Here is a 19,232-nt window from a genome sequence, read left to right on the forward strand (position 1 = left end):
TGTTTGTGTGTTTTAGTGTTCCAATGGGTGAGGTGGGTTTGTTTCTGATGTGTTATCATTTGGTTGAGTCTAATTGATATGTTCTCCGACTGGTCCTGAGGCAGAGCAGAGGGGGAACCTGTCTGTGGACATAATAGCAGGGGATACTGGCCTAATCAGCTCTGCAGGCGTTGTTAATGGTTGTCCTGTGTACCAGCAGAATGCTTTTACAAAATTCAGTGTTTGCAATTTCAACTGGATGTTTTTCTCATTGGTCAAAAAGTTTGTTGGTTTGTGGGCCCCACACTTCACTTCCATAGAGCAGGATGGGTTCAATTATTGCTTCAAGTAGTTTGAGCCAAATTAGAATTGGAATCTGAATGTAATCTCTCTCTCTCTCTCTCTCTCTCTCTCTCTCTCTCTCTCTCTCTCTCTCTCTCTCTCTCTCTCTCTCTCTCTCTCTCTCTCTCTCTCTCTCTCTCTCTCTCTCTCTCTCTCTCTCTCTCTCTCATCAATCTAAATATATAACATCACTAATCAAACTCCAAGATCTTTGTGATAAAATAAACCTTGGTGAGTTCATTTAGGTTTAAGAATCACATTCTTCACTAGTTTGATCATAAATCAGCTTGATCACACTAATGTATAGTTTCAGAAAGTAGCATACACAACCTTGTCAATAATGTTTACAGATATCGTCGCACCATTTAAACTACAATACTCTTCTGATTGTATTTGTTAAAATGGTGGATTGTTTTAAAATAGTACTGTGGTCCTGTACTTTCTGCCGGGACAATATATTGTATAGATATTGTATATATATTTGATATCTATTCATATGTTTTACTTATGTTTTTTGTGTCAGGATGCATTCAGGGTCATTAGGAGCCGTGGTGAACGGACAGACGTCGGCCCCTAGTGGCCGCTGGGAGGTTAGGCGCCTTGATTGTCAGGTGCGTCTACCGCAGTCTACTTCTCCAGCTGCTGTCAGTAAGCGTGATATCACACACGACACACCAGTGATCTAACTGGTCGAGCAGGTCGAAGTCCCGCCCCCCGGCACACCTTGCTGCCCGCCGAGTCCTCAGCTCAGTCGGAGTGGAGACGGAAGAGAGGTGAGTTATTAGGAAATACTCTCATTTAAAATCTACAACTTAAGTAGTTGGCTTTGTATGTTTTCAAATGCTTGGGGAGAAATATTTGAGAGACAGATTTAGAGTATTGCTTAGTTCATGTTTGTCGTGTTTGTTTTATTTTGATAATTCCTATCGTATGATTATTTTTCATAGTGTTGTTTAAAATAGATGGTTTAAAGTTTAAGGCTCTGAATTGGTTAATATCTACATAGTTATTTGTGAGCAACACATGATAGGCCAACTTAACTACACACATTACTACACAGGTACTGCTGTACACTGACCCGACTGCGCATGTGCTGCTGCAACAACCAGTTTGATTGTCGTTCCTGTCACTTTGTCCTCAAGTGGTTTCACACCCATCCTCATTCAGAGAGCAGAACCAGGAGAAGAATAAGGATCAGAACCAGGACTAGAACCTGAACCAGAGAGCTGAACCAGAACCTGAACCAGCTGGACCGCGGCCATGGCTGTAAATAAGACCATCAAGTACCTGCTCTTCTTCTTCAACTTCCTGTTCTGGGTGAGCAGATCTCTGAGGGTGGACCCATCCTGGTGTTTCAAGCCTGCCGTCTGGTTCTTCTGTATCTCAGCGCCTCAGTGCTCCTCATGCGGATCTGATGGTTCGGTGAGGGAGGGAAAGTACAGAATCGCTAGTAGGATGGGAAATAAACAGAATATGTTTACAGAGTCAAGGTTGGAGATGGTCCTATTGTTCCTGTCTGGGACAAAGAAAGTGGAATTTAGTGACTTGGTGAAGAGTAGTACGGCATGCTACCGCTATATGCTAGCATAATGCCAAAATAATGCTCTGTGTATTGGTCTGTGGCTTCATGTCATGTTAAGCACCACTTTTTAAAGACGTGTTTGGGTGTGTTGTGCTGTGTGTGTTCTGGTTGTGTGTGTTCTGGTTGTGTGTGTTCTTGGTGTGGTTTCTACATTCCTGGGCATGACCACCTGCTAGGAGAGGGGGGGGGGGGTGTTAAACTGAGCCCACTCCTTTATTCCTACATCATTAGATGCTTGAAACACTAACATGTTGGTGGGCTTCTGAAAGTGCATTCTGAGCTCAACATGGGACACACAAACAGCAGAGTGGATGAGAGGTCCTGGAGGTGGCTGTGGTCGGAGATGGGGAATCTGCAGATCCGAGGGTGCTAGGGCGTAGGGAGCGAAGGCGTGGGGAGCTAGGGAGCAATGGAGCTTGTTCCGCCATCCATGTTTGGCAACGTGCCAGACGTGAAGGTGTGTTGCATAGTTGTGATTAATGACAACGCAAATACAAGAGTCGCAGGGTAGCCTCCCGTCCCTAGTCCAGTTGCACCACCGGGGGTTGTGTTAGTGCGCTAGCCCGTTTGTTAGAGCTCATGGTTTGGTGGGTAATGCTTTGGAGTGTGACGGTTTGGAGGGTGATGGTATGGAGGGTACTGGTGGTGGCCGTGTTTGGTTACAGTAAGAGCCTTTTGAGTCGAAGCTAATGAAATCAGGGCCACTCTGCTGCAGGACCACAGCAGGACTTCGGCCAAACGCGTCCTTCAAAACATTCTTAGTATTGACGGGAACACACTGGGGATGGACCACACTGTGGTTTTGACCCCCGGACCACACTGTGGTTTTGACCCCCGGACCACACTGTGGTTTTGACCCCCGGACCACACTGTGGTTGAGCCTCAGACCCCACTGTGGTTTGACCCCCGGACCACACTGTGGTTTTGACCCCCGGACCACACTGTGGTTTGACCCCCGGACCATCATGGGCCACGCTCCAACACACTCTGGGCAGTAACACCTTCAATGCTGAATAAAGGTGGAGAAGGGCTGTATAGTTACACCTTCAACACTGAATAAATATATATGTGTGGAGCTCTGTCTGGGCGGTGTGTGCGGACATGTGGAGCTCTGTCTGGACGGTGTATGTGGAACTCTGTGTGGGCGGTGTGTGGAGCTCTGTCTGGGCAGTTTGTGTAGACGTGTGGAGCTCTGTCGGGACAATGTGTGTGTGGTCTTGTTGAGCTCTGACCGGGTGTGACTGTGTGGGGTCCTGTGAAACTCATTTTCTTAAATGTCTTGGTGTTGAACTCCAGCTGATCCAGCGGGCACTGGCTCTTTAATGTTTCCCTGCTCGTGTTGTTCGGTAACATCCCAATACCTTCTGTGATGTGGTACCGTCGTGTCCCCGAGGCACTGGGGGGGGGGGGGGGGGGGGGGGGCAGACCAGACACCAGACACCAGAAGGGAGGAAAATGGCTCAGGAGGTGCGGGTTCACTGGCATCCGGAAGGTTGCTAGTTCAATCCCCGGTGTTGAAGTGTCCCTGAGCAAGAAACCTAACACTCAATGCTCCCCAAGGGCTGTTTGAACATCGGTGTGTGTATGAATGGGTGAATGTGAGGCAGTTGAATTCCTTTTTCTTGATCCCTAAGGCTCGCGGAAGCAGTGTATAATGAAGCGCTATGGAACCGGAAGATCAGGACAGCAAAGCCAGATTGTACCAGATGTGTACACAGTTATTGTGGAAACAATGCAGGCAACCCATTTATAGACTTGAACCGCGGACACACTGTGTGTGTGTGTGTGTGTGTGTGTGTGTGTGTGTGTGTGTGTGTCAGCAGGAGTCTAGTTGATACTCGGACAGTATCACCAGGGGCCGTGGAGACTAATGTCTCTACACACTGGGGTGTGCAGCCTTTAACTCCTCGTGTTTTGGAAGGTTTACCTGTGGTTGAATGAAGGGTTTAGCAGGGGATTAGGTTAGTTAGTTGACCATTTGCTGTGAGGTTTGCATGTGCAACGCAGTTTGAACTGATGTATTTATATTGAGATAGAAATTAGCAGGAAACTCCAGCTCAGAGAGGAACCAGCCCAGTCAAAGAGGATCTGAAACCAATCGTGGCCGTCGAGGGTTTATATCAACAGTATTATCTACCATGGAAACATGACTACCATATGGGCTCATGAGGGCTTTATCTGGGACAGTTGAAGGCATAAGGAGAGACGGTTGAAGGAGAGACAGTTGAAGGCAGAGGTAGGCGGTTGAAGGCAGAAGTAAAGACAGTTGAAGGCAGAAGGAGAGACAGTTGAAGGCAGAAGTAGAGACAGTTGAAGGCAGAAGGAGAGACAGTTGAAGTAGAGACAGGAGACAAAGTTCAAGATAGGAGAGATGGTTAATGGAGAGACTGTTGAAGGGAGAAGGAGAGACAGTTTAAGGCAGAAGTAGAGACAGTTTAAGGCAGAAGAGACAGTTGAAGGCATTAGGAGACATAGTTGAATATAGGAGAGATGGTTAATGGAGAGACTGTTGAAGGGAGAAGGAGAGACAGTTGAAGGCAGAAGGAGAAACGGTTGAAAGAAGGAGAGACAGTTAAAGGAGGGACAGTTGTAGGCAGAAGGGGACAAAGTTGAAGATGGAAGGAGAGATGGTTAATGGAGGGACTGTTGAAGGAGAGACGGTTGAAGGCAGGAGGGGAGACAGTTGAAGGAGAGACGGTTGACGGCAGAATGAGAGACAATCTGTCCCTGTATCTGTGCAGGTGAGCGGCTGCATCATCCTGGGAGTCTCCATCTACCTGAAGGTCAGCAAGGATGGAAACGTGGTGAGTGACATCCTGTCCTGTCAGACTCCAGAGGCTCCGCCTCTGAGGCCACTACCTCATCATCATCACCTCACCATCATCCCATCAACACCTCTTCATCATGATCTCATCCTGCTCGCACTAATCCACTTACTCTCATCTCTACAAGATTAACAAGATTAACGATCCAACAACATGCTGTCGTGTTGGTTCAGCCTCTCAGTGGCCCCTGAAAACCAGAGGGTTTAGAGAGACCAGAGGGTTTAGAGAGACCAGGCTGCAGAGACCAGAGGGTTTAGAGAGACCTGGCTGCAGAGACCAGAGGGTTTAGAGGGACCAGGCTATAGAGACCAGAAGATCTAGAGCAGGGGTTCTCAAAGTTTTGACAGCTGAGGGCCAATTTACGAACCCAGAATTTGACTGAGGGCCGCCAAAGTAAAAAATTAGGCAGGAAACGCCATCAGCATCGCAGTGGTGAAAAAAAACATTGCACCGTGGACCTCTGGGAGTGAGGTCAAGTGAGGTCTAAATCGCAAAACTGAGGTTCATCCTTTCAAAGTAATGTACAGCCGTATTAAAACTAACAAATGTAACAGAATTTAATTGAAAGCTAGAGAGTGTCGACTTTGGTCTTTATATTTATTTATTTTTGTTCAAATTAATATTTATATAATAAAAAAAAATAAAGCCTGCAAGGACATCTGTATGTCCTTGCGGGCCGCCAGGAATGTTTCTGCGGGCCGCCAGGAATGTTTCTGCGGGCCGCCATTGGCCCGCGGGCCGCACTTTGAGAACCAATGGTCTAGAGGGACCGGGCTGTAGAGTGTCTTGAGGGACCAGGTCCTAGGGTCTAGAGGGACCGGGCTGGAGGGTCTAGAGCAGGCATCACCAAACGGCGGACCGCGGTCCAGGTCCGGACCAAGTGACGTTCCTATCCGGACCCATGACCAATTAAAAATAATAATAATATTATTATTATTATTATTTTTATTTTTTTTTTATGATTTCACTATACAAAGCATGATTATGTTAGTAAAATCATTTCTCGCTGAAATACAAATTGAAAAGTAGAATAGTCTGTTGTACAGCATAAAAACAGCACATGATCTTCACAGAGCGAAGATCATGCACTCAGCAAACTCCCCCCCTCCCTCCATCTGTCACGGCATGTGCGTTATAGCGTCACTCAAATAATAGCTAATCAAATTTTTTTTTACCGGGAGAGCGATTTGGAATGAGAAAATGGCTTGCTCGAAAATAAGGAAATTTGACCCCGAAAACAGACATTTGAATGATGAATGGACTGACCAATACATGTTCATTCTCCAGCAAGGCAGTACAAAACCTTTGTTGTGTCTTTTATGTGTTGAAACCGTGGCGCTGATAAAAAGCGTGAATATTAAGCGGCATTACAAATCCAAACACAGATCCTTCAAGGTTAAGTATCCCCAGAAGTCAGAAGTAAGAGCGTGGAAAATATCCGAGCTGAGTGCTCAGTATGAGAGGTCTACGCGTGTCTTCACACACTCATTTACAGGCCAGCAACGTGCAAATGAATGCTCACTTAAGATTGCATGGATTTTGGGGCAACATAAAAAAACTTTCAGTGACACGACTGTTGTGAAGGAGTGCTTGAACGCCGCTGCCGAGACGTTACTTGAAGGTAAACAAAGGGATGAATTATGTGAAAAAATAAAGCAAATCCCAATGTGAGCTGCAATGACAACCAGAAAACCCGAAATGTTATCAGATGACGCACTGTCACAGCTTCATGCGGCTGTTCAGAGTGCCCCATCCTTAGCCATTGATGAGTCTTCAGATGTAACGGATAATGCCCAGCTTTTGGTTTATGTGCGATTGTTTTATCAAGACAAGAAAGAGACATGTGAGGACCTGTTGGGTCCGACACCACTTGAGACACTGTTTTGCTTACTTGAAATGAAGGCCTAATGCTCTTTTTTTGTGTTTATTTGAAATATAGGCCTGGTGTACCTGTTTTGCTTACTTGAAATGTAGGCCTAAATGCACTTTGTGTTTATTTGAAGTGTAGGCCTAGTGTTCCTGTTCTGCTTACTTCACATGTAGGCCTTATGCACTTTTTTATGTTTACTTGAATTGCAGGCCTAATGTACCTGTTTTGTTTACTTGAAATATTAATATGCGTTACTTTGTCTTACTAGTTTTTCATGGTTAAAAGTAAGCAATTTGGAAATTGAAAATAAATACATCTGAAATTATAAGGTAATATGCCGTGTTGATTGTATTTGACAAAAGAAGGCTATTATGACGTGGTAGGTTCGGACCTTTCTTGGAAGGAATTTTTAGCAACTGGACCTTGTTCAATTTTAATTGAAGACCCCTGGTCTAGAGGGACTGGGCTGTAGAGACTAACGCTGTCTGTGCTCCAGGTCACGGGCGAGGTGCTGCCCGGGGTGGACCTGATGATCGCCATCGGGGTCATCATCATGCTGCTGGGCTTCCTGGGCTGCTGCGGGGCCATCAGGGAGAACCGCTGCCTGCTGCTGCTGGTACTACAGGGGTGCTGTCACGTTAAAATTGTACCGGGGGCGAAAATTGTACCGGCCTACGTCATCGTTTGTTTACATCCTGACAACCTGCCCGGCAACAGACGACGCGATGCAGAAAACATGTTTCCAAACGACGAAATAACATAATACAGATAGCGGATCGCTATCTGTATTATGATAGATAGCGATAACACTTGTTTTTACTTTATATTTGTATTGTATTTAATTGTTTAATCGAAACAATAAAAAAATTTGCCCGCGAAACGGGCGATCGCGTCAAATGACAAATGTTTTGCCTGCGAAACGGGCGATCGCGTCAAATGACGTCGGAGGGTTCTTGAAACATAATACAGATAACGGATCGCTAGATAACACTTGTTTTTACTTTATATTTGTATTGTATTGAATTGTTTAATTGAATTTAGCTAGTAAACTGAGTGTTTTAAGCAGGTTTCATAGTCTAGAATGTTCAAGAACCTTCCTACGTGATTTGACGCGTCATTTGACGCGATCGCCCGTTTTGCGGGCAATTTTTTTTATTGTTTCGATTAAACAATTAAATACAATACAAATATAAAGTAAAAACAAGTGTTATCGCTATCTATCATAATACAGATAGCGATCCGCTATCTGTATTATGTTATTTCGTCGTTTGGAAACATGTTTTCTGCATCGCGTCGTCTGTTGCCGGGCAGGTTGTCAGGATGTAAACAAACGATGACGTAGGCCGGTACAATTATCGCCCCCGGTACAATTTTAACGTGACAGTGCCAGCAGGACTCTGTAGACCACCAGGACTCTGTAGACCACCAGGACCCTGTAGACCACCAGGGCTGTAGACCATCAGGACCCTGTAGACCATTAGGACTGACTGTTGCTCTGTAGACCAGCAGGACTGACTGGTACCTGTAGACGACCAGGACCCTGTATTATTAACTAGAACACATGTATATGTGCTGTACAGTAGTAGTACTTACTGTAACATGTACCGCTGTTTACGGCTAATGGTATACTGTAACATTGCTAGCATTAAGTATTTATATTTTGATGTGTTCCAGTTCTTCATCAGTCTGCTCCTCATCTTCATCCTGCTGCTGGCCGCGGGCATCTTGGCCGCCGTGGACAAGGATAAGGTAAACAGGAAGTGATTTCATCGGTCTGGATGTCGACTGAGTGCCAAATCATCACAACACACTGCTCAAGGTGTGTGTGTGTGTGTGTGTGTGTGTGTGTGTGTGTGTGTGTGTGTGTGTGTGTGTGTGTGTGTGTGTGTGTGTGTGTGTGTGTGTGTGTGTGTGTGTGTGTGTGTGTGTGTGTGTGTGTGTGTGTGTGTGTGTGTGTGTGTGTGTGTGTGTAGGTTAATGACTGGACTAAGGAGCGTCTCAACGACCTCGTTCCTCTCCAAGATAAAACCGCTGAGATCAAGACGGACGTCCAGAAACTAGAGGCAGAGGTGAACATATATATGTATATACTAGACGCTAAATACATACTGTTCACTGTATATGCTATAGATGTAGATATAGAGTGCATACTGTATACATAATCCAGTGTATGATGCAGTAAAATGTATATAAATCCAGTGTAGAATGCAGCATTATGTATACATAATCAGTGTATTATGTTTATAAATTCAGTGTATAATGCAGCATAATGTATATACATCCAGTGTTGAATGCAGTGTTAGGGATACATAATCCAATGTATAATGCAGTATTATGTATGCATAATTCATTGCATAATGGATACATTATCCAGTGTCAATGCAGAATTATGGAAACATAATCCAGGGTATAATGTATATAAATCCAGTGTATAATGTATACATAATACAGGGTATAGTGCAGTGTATAAAGTATATATAATGCAGTGTAGAATGCAGTACATAAAGTATATATGATGCATTGTATAATACAGTGTATAATCAAGTATAGTATATGTTCAATGCAGTGTATAAAGTATATATAATGCACTGTATAATGCTGTGTATAAAGTCTATACAGTCCAGTGTATAATCCAGTGACCTGGCTCTAGTTGAAGTGCTGTGGTCTGGCGAGGGGACCAGCGGACTGGGGCGGTGCGATCCCCTCCTCATGTCACTGTAACGACACCAGCCAGCCCTGCGAGAGCATCGCCGGCCAGATGGTCTACACAACCGTAAGTAGTCCCCTACAGCCTAGTCCCCTACACCCTACACCCTAATCCCCTACACTCTAGTCTCTTACACCCTAGGCTCTAACCCTAAACCCTAGTCTTCAACTTCCTAGTATCCTAGCCTACAACCTAGTCTCCTACACCCTAGTCTCCTAGCTTACACCTTCGTCTCCTAGCCTAGGTAGAACTCTGTCAGCACTAGTACCCGGTAATACTCTGTTCAGTAATAGTACCAGGTAGTACTCTGTTCAGTACTAGTACCACGTAGTACTCTGTCATTACTAGTACCAGGTATTACTCTGTCCAGTACTAGAACCAGGTAGTACTCTGTTCAGAATTAGTACCAGGTAGTACTCTGTCCAGTACTAGTACCAGGTAGTACTCTCTGTGTTCCAGCCGTGCTCAACCCTTATCATCCGGGTCCTGGAGGACAACATGGTGGTGGTGTTGGGGATCGCCTTCGCCATCGCCATCCTGCTGGTACTCACTCACTCACTCACTTACACAGAAACTCACTCACTCACTCACTCACTCAGACACGCACCAGCATGCGCACACACTCACTTACTGTTTGTTTAATCTAATTGTGTGCAGATCTTCGGCATGGCGTTTGCGATGACTCTCTACTGCCAGATCGGTAAGAAGGAGGGGCCAACGACGGCCTAGACCACCGAGACTCCGCCCCTCGCCACAGCACAGTCAATGATGGTCACGTGACATCATTGAACTCTCGCACTGGTCACTGGGCAGCGTGTTATTAGCTTGATGTATGTTAGCTTCATGTTTAGCTTCTTGTATGTTTAGCTTCATGCATGTTAGCTTGATGTATGTTAGCTTGATTTATGTTAGCTTGATGTATGTTAGCCTCATGTATGTTAGCTTCATGTATGTTACCTTGTATGTTTCCTGTTTATTACTCACGTTATGTGCATGAGCGCCATGTGCTATCATGCTACTGCGCAGAACCAAGCCCCCTCGGGTTCCCATAAGCTGTGCTTAGCATTGTGTGCGCTATGTGTTTTGTCTCCACCAGGGGGCAGTGTTCATTATTATTCCCCTCTGTGTTTGTGTCAGCATGTGTGCAAACAGTCTTGGACCGTAGTCTGTCAATACGTTTAGTTTAAGTTCTCTCATCGTTTAAGGTAAATCTACAGCCAATATGCATCTAAATTATACCAACTGTCAGATTCTCTCGCCTCACTGCCTCATGGTGCTCTTTTATCTTGGTTGGTGTTCTTTAGTTTTATACAAGATTGTGTTGTTGACCTCAGGGGTGACCAGTCCAGCTGGACTGGTTCTCCACTGTCTGTCCAGTTTGAAAGGTCCTCTTGGACGGTGTCTCTCTGAATATAATAAAGTTGATGAAAGCCGTTGATGTCCGTCTGAGTCCAAGTGGAGCTGAAGTGGTCCAGGGCTGCCAGGCCCGGGTGTCCGGAACGCCTTCGCTTTCAGGAACAAAGTTAAAAGGGTGCGTGTGGAAACCCCAGCTTGAGCGTACCCATACCAGGGTTTAAACCCCATCCAGACTACTGTCCATCATGTGGTCTAGAGGGGTCTTCATGGGGTCTAGGTCCTCGTGGGGTCTGGGACTACTAGGATCTGGATCCAGGTGTCTTGTGCCGTGTTCCAATACCCGTACTTCCATGAGTATACTTAAAGGAAGTACACTATCTGCACTATCCGTACTCACTTGAGTACGGTAATTTTTCAGATGTGAGTGCTGTTCCAAATCGAGTACTCCGTGGTGCACTTACCGGAAATTATGATCACGACTGCCGCCGCGGCTCCTCCCCCGCAATAAACATCCCGCTTTGAACGGTGAACTCTTTGCGCCTAGCAGCTATAAAAAGCTATAGAAACTATAAAAACTACAAAATTACTCTATTAATGCAGGCTATGTGGAAAATGCGCCGACTTTGGCTCAGCCTGGCTCCGCCTGTGTCCTTCGATCCACACTTCACGATTAGCCCATTTTGAGTACGGCATCCGGGTCCTTGAAGTATACTTCTTTTCGCCGGATCTGAATTGGAACGTACTGCGTACTCAAATTTTGAGTACGCAGTATGGACAGTACGGGTATTGGAACACGGCCTTGGTCTACCAGGTTCCTGGTCTACCAGAGTCTGGGTTCAGGGGTTCCAACCGAGGCCTTGATCTGGTGTCCTGACCTCTGTTCTAAATACTGAATGCATCTCCAGAGGGAAGGGGAGGGGAGGGATAAGGGGGAGGGAGGGGGAGAGAATAATGAGAGTTATTTAAAGCAGCGCTGGTCATCATCTCGTGTCAACAAACCCTCACATTCTCTCCGTCTCACCAAGTGCCTTTTTCCATCCCCACCTACTGCTAGACCCCACCTACCACCAAACCCCACCTACTACCAAACCCCATCTACTGTCCTCTGTCCCTCCATATCTCTGTCATTCTGTCTGTCTCTTTCTCTCTCTCTCTCTCTCTCTCTCCTTCTCTCTCTCCCTCTTCTCTCGCTCTTCCCCCGTCTCTCTCTTCTTCCTCTCTCTCTCTCTTTCGCACTCTCTCTCTCTCTCTCTCTCTCTCACTCCCCCCCCCCCCCCCTCTCTCTCTCTCTCTCACTCCCCCCCCCCCTCTCTCTCTCTCTCTCTCCCCCCCCCCCCCCCCCTCTGTCTCTGCCTCTCTCTCTCTGTCCTAACTTGGTGTGGTTCTCAGTCTAAACACTCTCCTCTCTCCTCCCTAAACCCACTGCTGCTGGTGGAGCACATGACCTCGGACACACCGTTTCTACTGGTTTCCACTGCCCACTGGTCTCTACCGGTATCTACTGCCCACTGGTCTCTACTGGTATCTACTGCCCACTGGTCTCTACTTGTCTGCTGATCTATTGGTTTCCACTGGTCTGGACGGGTCTTTGATGGACTCTGCTGGTCTCCACTGTCTCTAGTGGTCTCCACTGTCTCTAGTGGTCTGGGCTGGTTTGTACTGGTCTCTGCTGGTCTGTACTAGTCTCTGTTCGTCTGGGCTGGTTTGTACTGATTTCTGCTGGTCTGTACTGGTAGCGAGATGGCGAACTGCAGGACCTACATGAGAGGACTGGTGATCAGCTTCAACCTGCTGCTGCTGGTAAGAACACACGACATGTCACATGACACATCATGTGACCCATTACATGACCCATCACATGACCCATCACATGACACCATCACTTGACCAGCTTCAGGACTGATGGATAGACTGGTTAGCTGATGGGTCCATCATACCTGGGTTGACCCCCATGAGGGTAGAGTTTTTTTTATTAGGTAATTAGGTAACCTTTGTTCAAATATTGAACAAATCAACACACTTGTATCTTCAATTAAAAAATAATTTCTATATAATTTCTATTATTTTCAGAATCACAGTGTAACAGTTTAATTTCATGCATGCTTTGTATATTTCCAGTTGGTCTCATTGACTTAGGTTGAGGGTGGAGTGTGAGGACGTTCTACATGACGCTCGAGCCCAAGATGGATATCACAAAAGCTAACCATTTTGGACGTTGCGGAGCCTAAACAACATAGATATTTAACCTAGAAACACTATGTCAAGCTTAAACGGTTACGTCATTCCTTGTTACATTGTTAATTAAATTATTCATCTATTGGAAATATGATTATTATATGCATGCATGTTTACATTGTTTACTCCATTTAGACTCTTTTGACTTGATTTTAGCCATTCCACATTTCTTTACGGCTGGCATTACATGAACATAGTTTCAAACTCACTTTGCACTACTGCACTCACCGCATTTTCTGCAGGAAATGAATTTTCTAGTTTGTTATACTGTGTCTCTACTGTGTCTCTACTGGGCTCCCCAGCTGTTTGGGATTCTGATGATCGTTGTGGGATTCTCATCGGGCTACGGCAACAAACACCTCATCTTGATACAGGTGAGCCATGACATCACTAATACAGGTGAGCCATGACATCACTAATACAGGTGAGCCATGTCATCAATAATACAGGTGAGCCATGACATCACTAATACAGGTGAGCCATGACATCACTAATACAGGTGAGCCATGACATCACTAATACAGGTGAGCCATGACATCACTAATACAGGTGAGCCATGTCATCACTAATACAGGTGAGCCATGACATCACTAATACAGGTGAGCCATGACATCACTAATACAAGCAAGCCATGACATCACTAATACAGTTGAGGACATGACAGTATAATGTGTACGATAGGTAGTACTAGTATAATGTGTACTGCAGGAAGTACTGGTATAATGTGTACTCCAGGTATTACCAATATAATGTGTTCTCCAGGTAGTGCTAGTATAATGTGTACTGCAGGAAGTACTGGTATAATGTGTACTCCAGGTAGTACTAGTATAATGTGTACTACAGACAGTACTAGTGTAATGTGTACTCCAGGTAGCACTACTATAATGTTTATTACTCCAGGTAGTACTATTATGATGTGTACTCTAGGAAGTACTAGTATAATGTGTACTACAGGTAGTACTAGTATAATGGGTACTACAGGTAGTACTAGTATAATGTGTACTCCAGGTAGTACTAGTACGTGTGTATTCCTCAGCTGGATGAGTACTCCAGTACCCAGAGCCTGCTGGTTCTTAGGGGTTTCGGACCGGTTACCGTGGTGATCGCCATCCTGGGACTCAGCGCCTCGGCGACACGGACCAGGACCCTACTACTGGTGGTGGGAGAGACACACACACACACACACACACACACACACACACACACACACACACACACACACACACACACACACACACACACACACACACACACACACACACGCACACATACACACACACACGAGCACACCCCTCACCGCCTCTCTCTTCCCAGTACTCTGCCCTGGTCTTCGTGGTGTTCCTGGCCCTCATGATCGTGTCAGCTCCTCTCATCCAGGTCCAGACCCAGGTGAAGACCTCTACTGTATCTACTGTCTATTGTCTCTACTGTATCTACCGTCTACTGTATCTACTGTCCCTACTGTCTACTGCCTCTACTGTCTCTACTGTCTACTGCCTCTACTGTCTTTACTGTATCTACTGTGTATCCATTATGACTAATGTGTAGTCTCTCTCCTCTCCCCTCCCCTCCCCCCTCTCCTCTCCTCTCCTCTCCTCTCCTCTCCTCTCCTCTACTCTACTCTACTCTACTCTCCTCTCCTCTCCTCTCCTCTCCTCTCCTCTCCTCTCCTCTCCTCTCCTCTCCTCTCCCCTCCCCTCCCCTCCTCTCCTCTCCTCTCCCCTCCCCTCTCCTCCTCTCCTCTCCTCTCCTCTCCTCTTCTCTACACTCAGATCGAGCGGGGGATGGAGGAGTTGTTCTTGAACGTTACTCCTCTCTACAGAGCGGAGGCGGAGCTCCAGCGGCCGCTGGAGGAACTGCAGCTGACGGTACGTGTCCCTCAGTGGACCCCCAGGACCCCCTGTTTATTAACTGGGCCAAGGCCCGCCTATTTATCAGCTGGAGATTGTGATTGACATGCAAGAACGACCAATTGCAGACAAAGAAGGTTCCTTCACTCCCTGGTCAAGGGTCTGATCTTGTCCTCACTTTCTCTTTCTCTTTCTCTTTCTCTTTCTCTCTCTTTCTCTCTCTCTCTCCAGGACTCCTGCTGTGGTCTGAAGAGGGCTTCTGATTGGAAGGATCAGATTCCTCCTTCCTGTTTCTGTTCCCCCCCTTACCCCTCGTCTCCCCCCTACACCCACATGAGGTTTGTTTGTCTAACTGCCTGTCTGTATGTCTGTCTGTCTTATTAATTACTCAACATGATTGTGACCAAAAACAAACCCTCTCCTCTCTCCTCGTCTCCTCTTCTCCTCTCATCTCTCCTTCTTTCCCATCCTCTCCTCTCCTCTCTTCCTCTCCTCTCCTCTTTTCTCCTCTCCTCTCCCCCTCTCACCTCCTCTCCTCTCCTTCTCCCCTCCTCTCAGCTCCTCCTCTCGTCCTCTAGGCAACAGTACAGTTCTGGCTCCTTGTGTGTCCGTCAGAAGGTCACAAGCCCCCGTGACCCCCCGTGACCCCGTGACCCCCCGTGACCCTGTGACCCCCCGTGACCCTGTGACCCCCCGTGACCCTGTGACCTCCCGCTACACTGTCACCTCTGCAACTTCAGAGGAGCTGTGGGTCCACTCCAAGGTAAACACACACACCCACGCACATGCAAACACACACACATACGCATGCGCACAGCACACACATGCACACCAACACATACACACACACGCACACAAACTCGCACATACACACAGACATTTACACATAGATGTTTTCAGGTGAGTTGCTCTGAATGATTCAGCTGGTCTAGAATGATGATGATGATGATGAGGAGGAGGAGGAGGAGGAGGAGGAGGAGGAGGAGGAGGATGATGATAATGATGATGACGAGGGTGTGTTCCAGCCCTGCGGTCCGATCCTGAAGAGTCACCTGACCTTCCTCATCAGAGTCAGCATAGGAGTCATATCTGCCTTCACCACTGTTCTGGTAGGCTCTCACACACACACACACACACACAGACACACACACACAGACACACACACACAGACACACACACACACACACACACACACACACACACACACACACACACACACACACACACACACACACACACACACACACACACAGATATATACACACAGAAATATACGAAAGCATGAAAAATGTCCAACTGTGTGTGTGTGTGTCTGTGTTTGTGTGTGTCTGTTTGAGTGTCTGGAACATGTGTGTGTGTATGTTTGAGAGTGTGTGTCTGTGTGTGTGTGTGTGTGTGTGTGTGTGTGTGTGTGGTCAGATGGCTGCTATGCTCCTGTCTCTAGCTCTGGCTCTGGAGAGGTTCTGGACCCACTGGAAAACACCGGTGGTGGAGACCACTGTGGACGACTTCAACAGAGTCAAGTACCAGCCTCAACCCTCCCTCACCTGACCCTTGACCCCTGACCTCTCAGCCTCAACCCTCCCTCACCTGACCCTTGACCCCTGACCTCACAGCCTCAACCCTCCCTCACCTGACCACTGACCCCTGACCTCTCAGCCTCAACCCTCCCTCAAATGACCCCTGACCTCTCAGCCTCAACCCTCCCTCACTCGACCCCTGACCCTTGAACTCTCAGCCTCACTCCTCCCTCCCCTGACCCCTGACCTTCACCATGTTAAACACTACTTCCTGGTTCTCTGGTGTGTTTCCTGCTGCTGTTTTGCGGTCGACAGGAATCAAAGCTCTGTGTTTGTCTCTGATTTGGGGCCTGTTAGCAATAAAATAACCCTCGAGAAACCACCGTGTGACACACTGTCTTTCATTTAAGTGCGATGCTGAAACCAGTGAGATGTTCCTCTGAATATACCAACAAGCTCCTCTTCTGTTGTTGGGGGTTCAGAAGGACCACCATGACAGACCTTCCTCAGTGGTCCTGAGCTGCCCAGCAGGGGGTGCTGTGATCCACAGTCCGGGTCCTGATAAACCAGGCTGGAGCTCCAGGTTCGAGATGTTTATTTAGAGTTCAGGAGGAGCCAGAGGTTCGGTTCGGTCTCATTTGTTTAGATGAAGAAGTATGTTTACTTGGTTGTTTGTTGTCCGGAATGAGTGGACCCTTCTTGCATGGCTCACGGCCTCTTTGCTCCTTGGATGTTAGTATTTTACGTCAACAAACAACCTAACATGTATACATCGAATTGGCAGTACTATGCTTGCAGTTAATCAGTAAGGTCTGTCCACCGGCCAACGCCTTTAGTAGGCTACTGAAGCATTGATGGGTCAGACCCTCCAGAACCAACATCATGCTGAGCAAATCGCTGAAATCTGCGGTTCTGAAACTAAACATCCCAGCAGTTCAGGGAACATTCTGGTTTAGGTTGGAAGATATCCTACTGAACTTCCACCTTATTCCGCCACGCCCCTTTTTACATGTGTTTGTCTTCCGCTTTGTGTTGAAACTTCCGGTCGGCTAGCTACAGCGAGATAGCTACATTGAAATACCCGCCTAATTAAGATGGAGAGGCTAACCAGGGTAGAGACAAAAAAACACGTGTAAAGTTCGGATGGAGGGATTGCACTTACTTAGTCACCCGAGGTCAATGAACTCCACCGAGTGGGTGGATGACATGCAGCGGTGGCCTCAGGTGTCATATGGGGATATTTTTTATTATTTAGTGCTGTCGGTGGGCGTCGATGGGTCGGCCATGAAAACTTTCAAGAGCACCGAGGCGTATCAATGTTTACATAGTGGAAAGGTCGGTCGCGTTTTGCATTCCAAGAACGAGAAGGAGGAATATCTCTTTTTGAAAGCTGCAGTCAACCCCAGTCAGTCCAGCACACCAAGACTAAGAGCATTCTATTTCAGAGACATGCTTCCTTTTGTTTCAGACGAGTATAATGAAGGTCGCCTGTTGCTCTGTGAGCGTTATATGCAGTTATGCAAATGATTACTTTATACTACTTAACTACTATTTGTACATATTATTGGCTATTGCTTTTAATGTAATTCGTTTTTAGTATTATGTCAAAGCATTAACTCAATAATTAAAGGCTTTAGCAAACGTCTCGTGTCAAGTTTATCTTATTGATCCTCTCTGACAAAGACATCACGTTTGTGTATAAAATACAGATATAAGTTAAAGTTTGGTATAGATTTGTAAAAATGAACGATAGAAACAATAGAAACACTTTAACCATGTAACCAAGTTTTATAAAAATGTATGTTGATACAATTTATAAAAATGTATGGGTCCCTGAAAGTGAGGCGACATAGTTTAGTGCTCCCGGAATAGCGGTCTGTTTCTCATAGTATTAGTGTTGTACTTGATTTTCTTGCATCACAAGTTTTATAAAAATGAATGTTGATACAATATTTCGATTTCCATAAAACAATATTTGTTTGGAAGTTCGCATTTACTTTGTCTTCACATTTTTTGTATTTTCCATTTTTATCATGTATAGTTTACTTTGGAAAACCAATGTGTTTCAGTAACTGTGTAAAAAAAAAATAGAGGGGAAAATATGGTCACCTTTGAGCAAGAATTACCCAAAGGAAATTGAATAAACCTCAAATTGTTATTACAGAGTTCACATAATTTGATTATTCCATCATTCAAACAGTTTTTTTTCCTTTCATCACTTGAGTGGTTCAGAACTTTATTATGTAGCTGACATGCAACAGCATAGTAACTAAATAAATAAAAGTCACAGAATCCTGGACAGGACATAAGAAAAATCATGGATAATATAATAATAATAATAATAATAATACTAATAATAATAATACATTTAAAACAGTGTTGTCTATAGCCAAGTTTTATAAAAATGTATGTTGATACAATTTATAAAAATGTATGGGTCCCTGAAAGTGAGGCGACATAGTTTAGTGCTCCCGGAATAGCGGTCTGTTTCTCATAGTATTAGTGTTGTACATAATTTGATTATTCCATCATTCAAACAGTTTTTTTTCCTTTCATCACTTGAGTGGTTCAGAACTTTATTATGTAGCTGACATGCAACAGCATAGTAACTAAATAAATAAAAGTCACAGAATCCTGGACAGGACATAAGAAAAATCATGGATAATATAATAATAATAATAATAATAATAATAATAATAATACTAATAATAATAATACATTTAAAACAGTGTTGTCTATAGCTTAGATAAAAAGGTTAAGTTATATTTATTTATTCTTTAAGAGCTAGAGTCTAGCCAAAATGTGTTTAATCCATTCCTCTGGGATGAAATACTCATTGGTATTATGAGTTTAACTGAGGTTGAACTGTTACAAAAGGTCTATGATTTTCTGACAATAAACTGTTAAAAAATATACAATGTGTTGGATTGATAGATAAATATTAAATAGATATACCCCCACCAGAA

The 19,232-nt window shown here is 45.4% G+C and overlaps 2 protein-coding genes across 4 annotated transcripts; both read left to right on the forward strand.

Annotated features, from left to right (window-relative positions):
* Nucleotides 1-944: 944 nt before the first annotated feature.
* On the forward strand, nt 945-10,738 carry LOC132455670 (tetraspanin-8-like). Of its 2 annotated transcripts, XM_060049576.1 has the most exons (9): nt 945-1,094; nt 1,489-1,638; nt 4,645-4,707; nt 7,095-7,214; nt 8,273-8,347; nt 8,572-8,667; nt 9,249-9,371; nt 9,765-9,848; nt 9,963-10,738. In XM_060049576.1, exons 2-9 carry the CDS (start codon nt 1,582-1,584, stop codon nt 10,032-10,034), a joined length of 690 nt encoding a protein of 229 aa, XP_059905559.1. In that variant the 5' UTR covers nt 945-1,094; nt 1,489-1,581; the 3' UTR covers nt 10,035-10,738. The 2 variants fall into 2 exon arrangements, with proteins under 2 accessions (XP_059905559.1, XP_059905560.1); XM_060049577.1 differs by lacking the exon at nt 945-1,094 and having other exon boundaries at nt 1,464-1,638.
* Nucleotides 10,739-11,997: 1,259 nt separating this feature from the next.
* On the forward strand, nt 11,998-16,648 carry LOC132455669 (CD151 antigen-like). 2 transcript variants are annotated; one of them, XM_060049574.1, is made up of 9 exons: nt 12,000-12,461; nt 13,199-13,270; nt 13,933-14,055; nt 14,211-14,285; nt 14,669-14,764; nt 14,978-15,084; nt 15,305-15,509; nt 15,772-15,855; nt 16,166-16,648. In XM_060049574.1, the coding sequence occupies exons 1-9, from the start codon at nt 12,402-12,404 to the stop codon at nt 16,295-16,297; spliced, it is 954 nt and encodes a 317-aa protein (XP_059905557.1). In that variant the 5' UTR covers nt 12,000-12,401; the 3' UTR covers nt 16,298-16,648. The 2 variants fall into 2 exon arrangements, with proteins under 2 accessions (XP_059905558.1, XP_059905557.1); XM_060049575.1 differs by lacking the exon at nt 15,772-15,855 and having other exon boundaries at nt 11,998-12,461.
* Nucleotides 16,649-19,232: the final 2,584 nt, after the last annotated feature.

This window comes from Gadus macrocephalus, chromosome 4 (assembly GCF_031168955.1).
Source record: "Gadus macrocephalus chromosome 4, ASM3116895v1".
Lineage (NCBI taxonomy): Eukaryota > Metazoa > Chordata > Actinopteri > Gadiformes > Gadidae > Gadus > Gadus macrocephalus.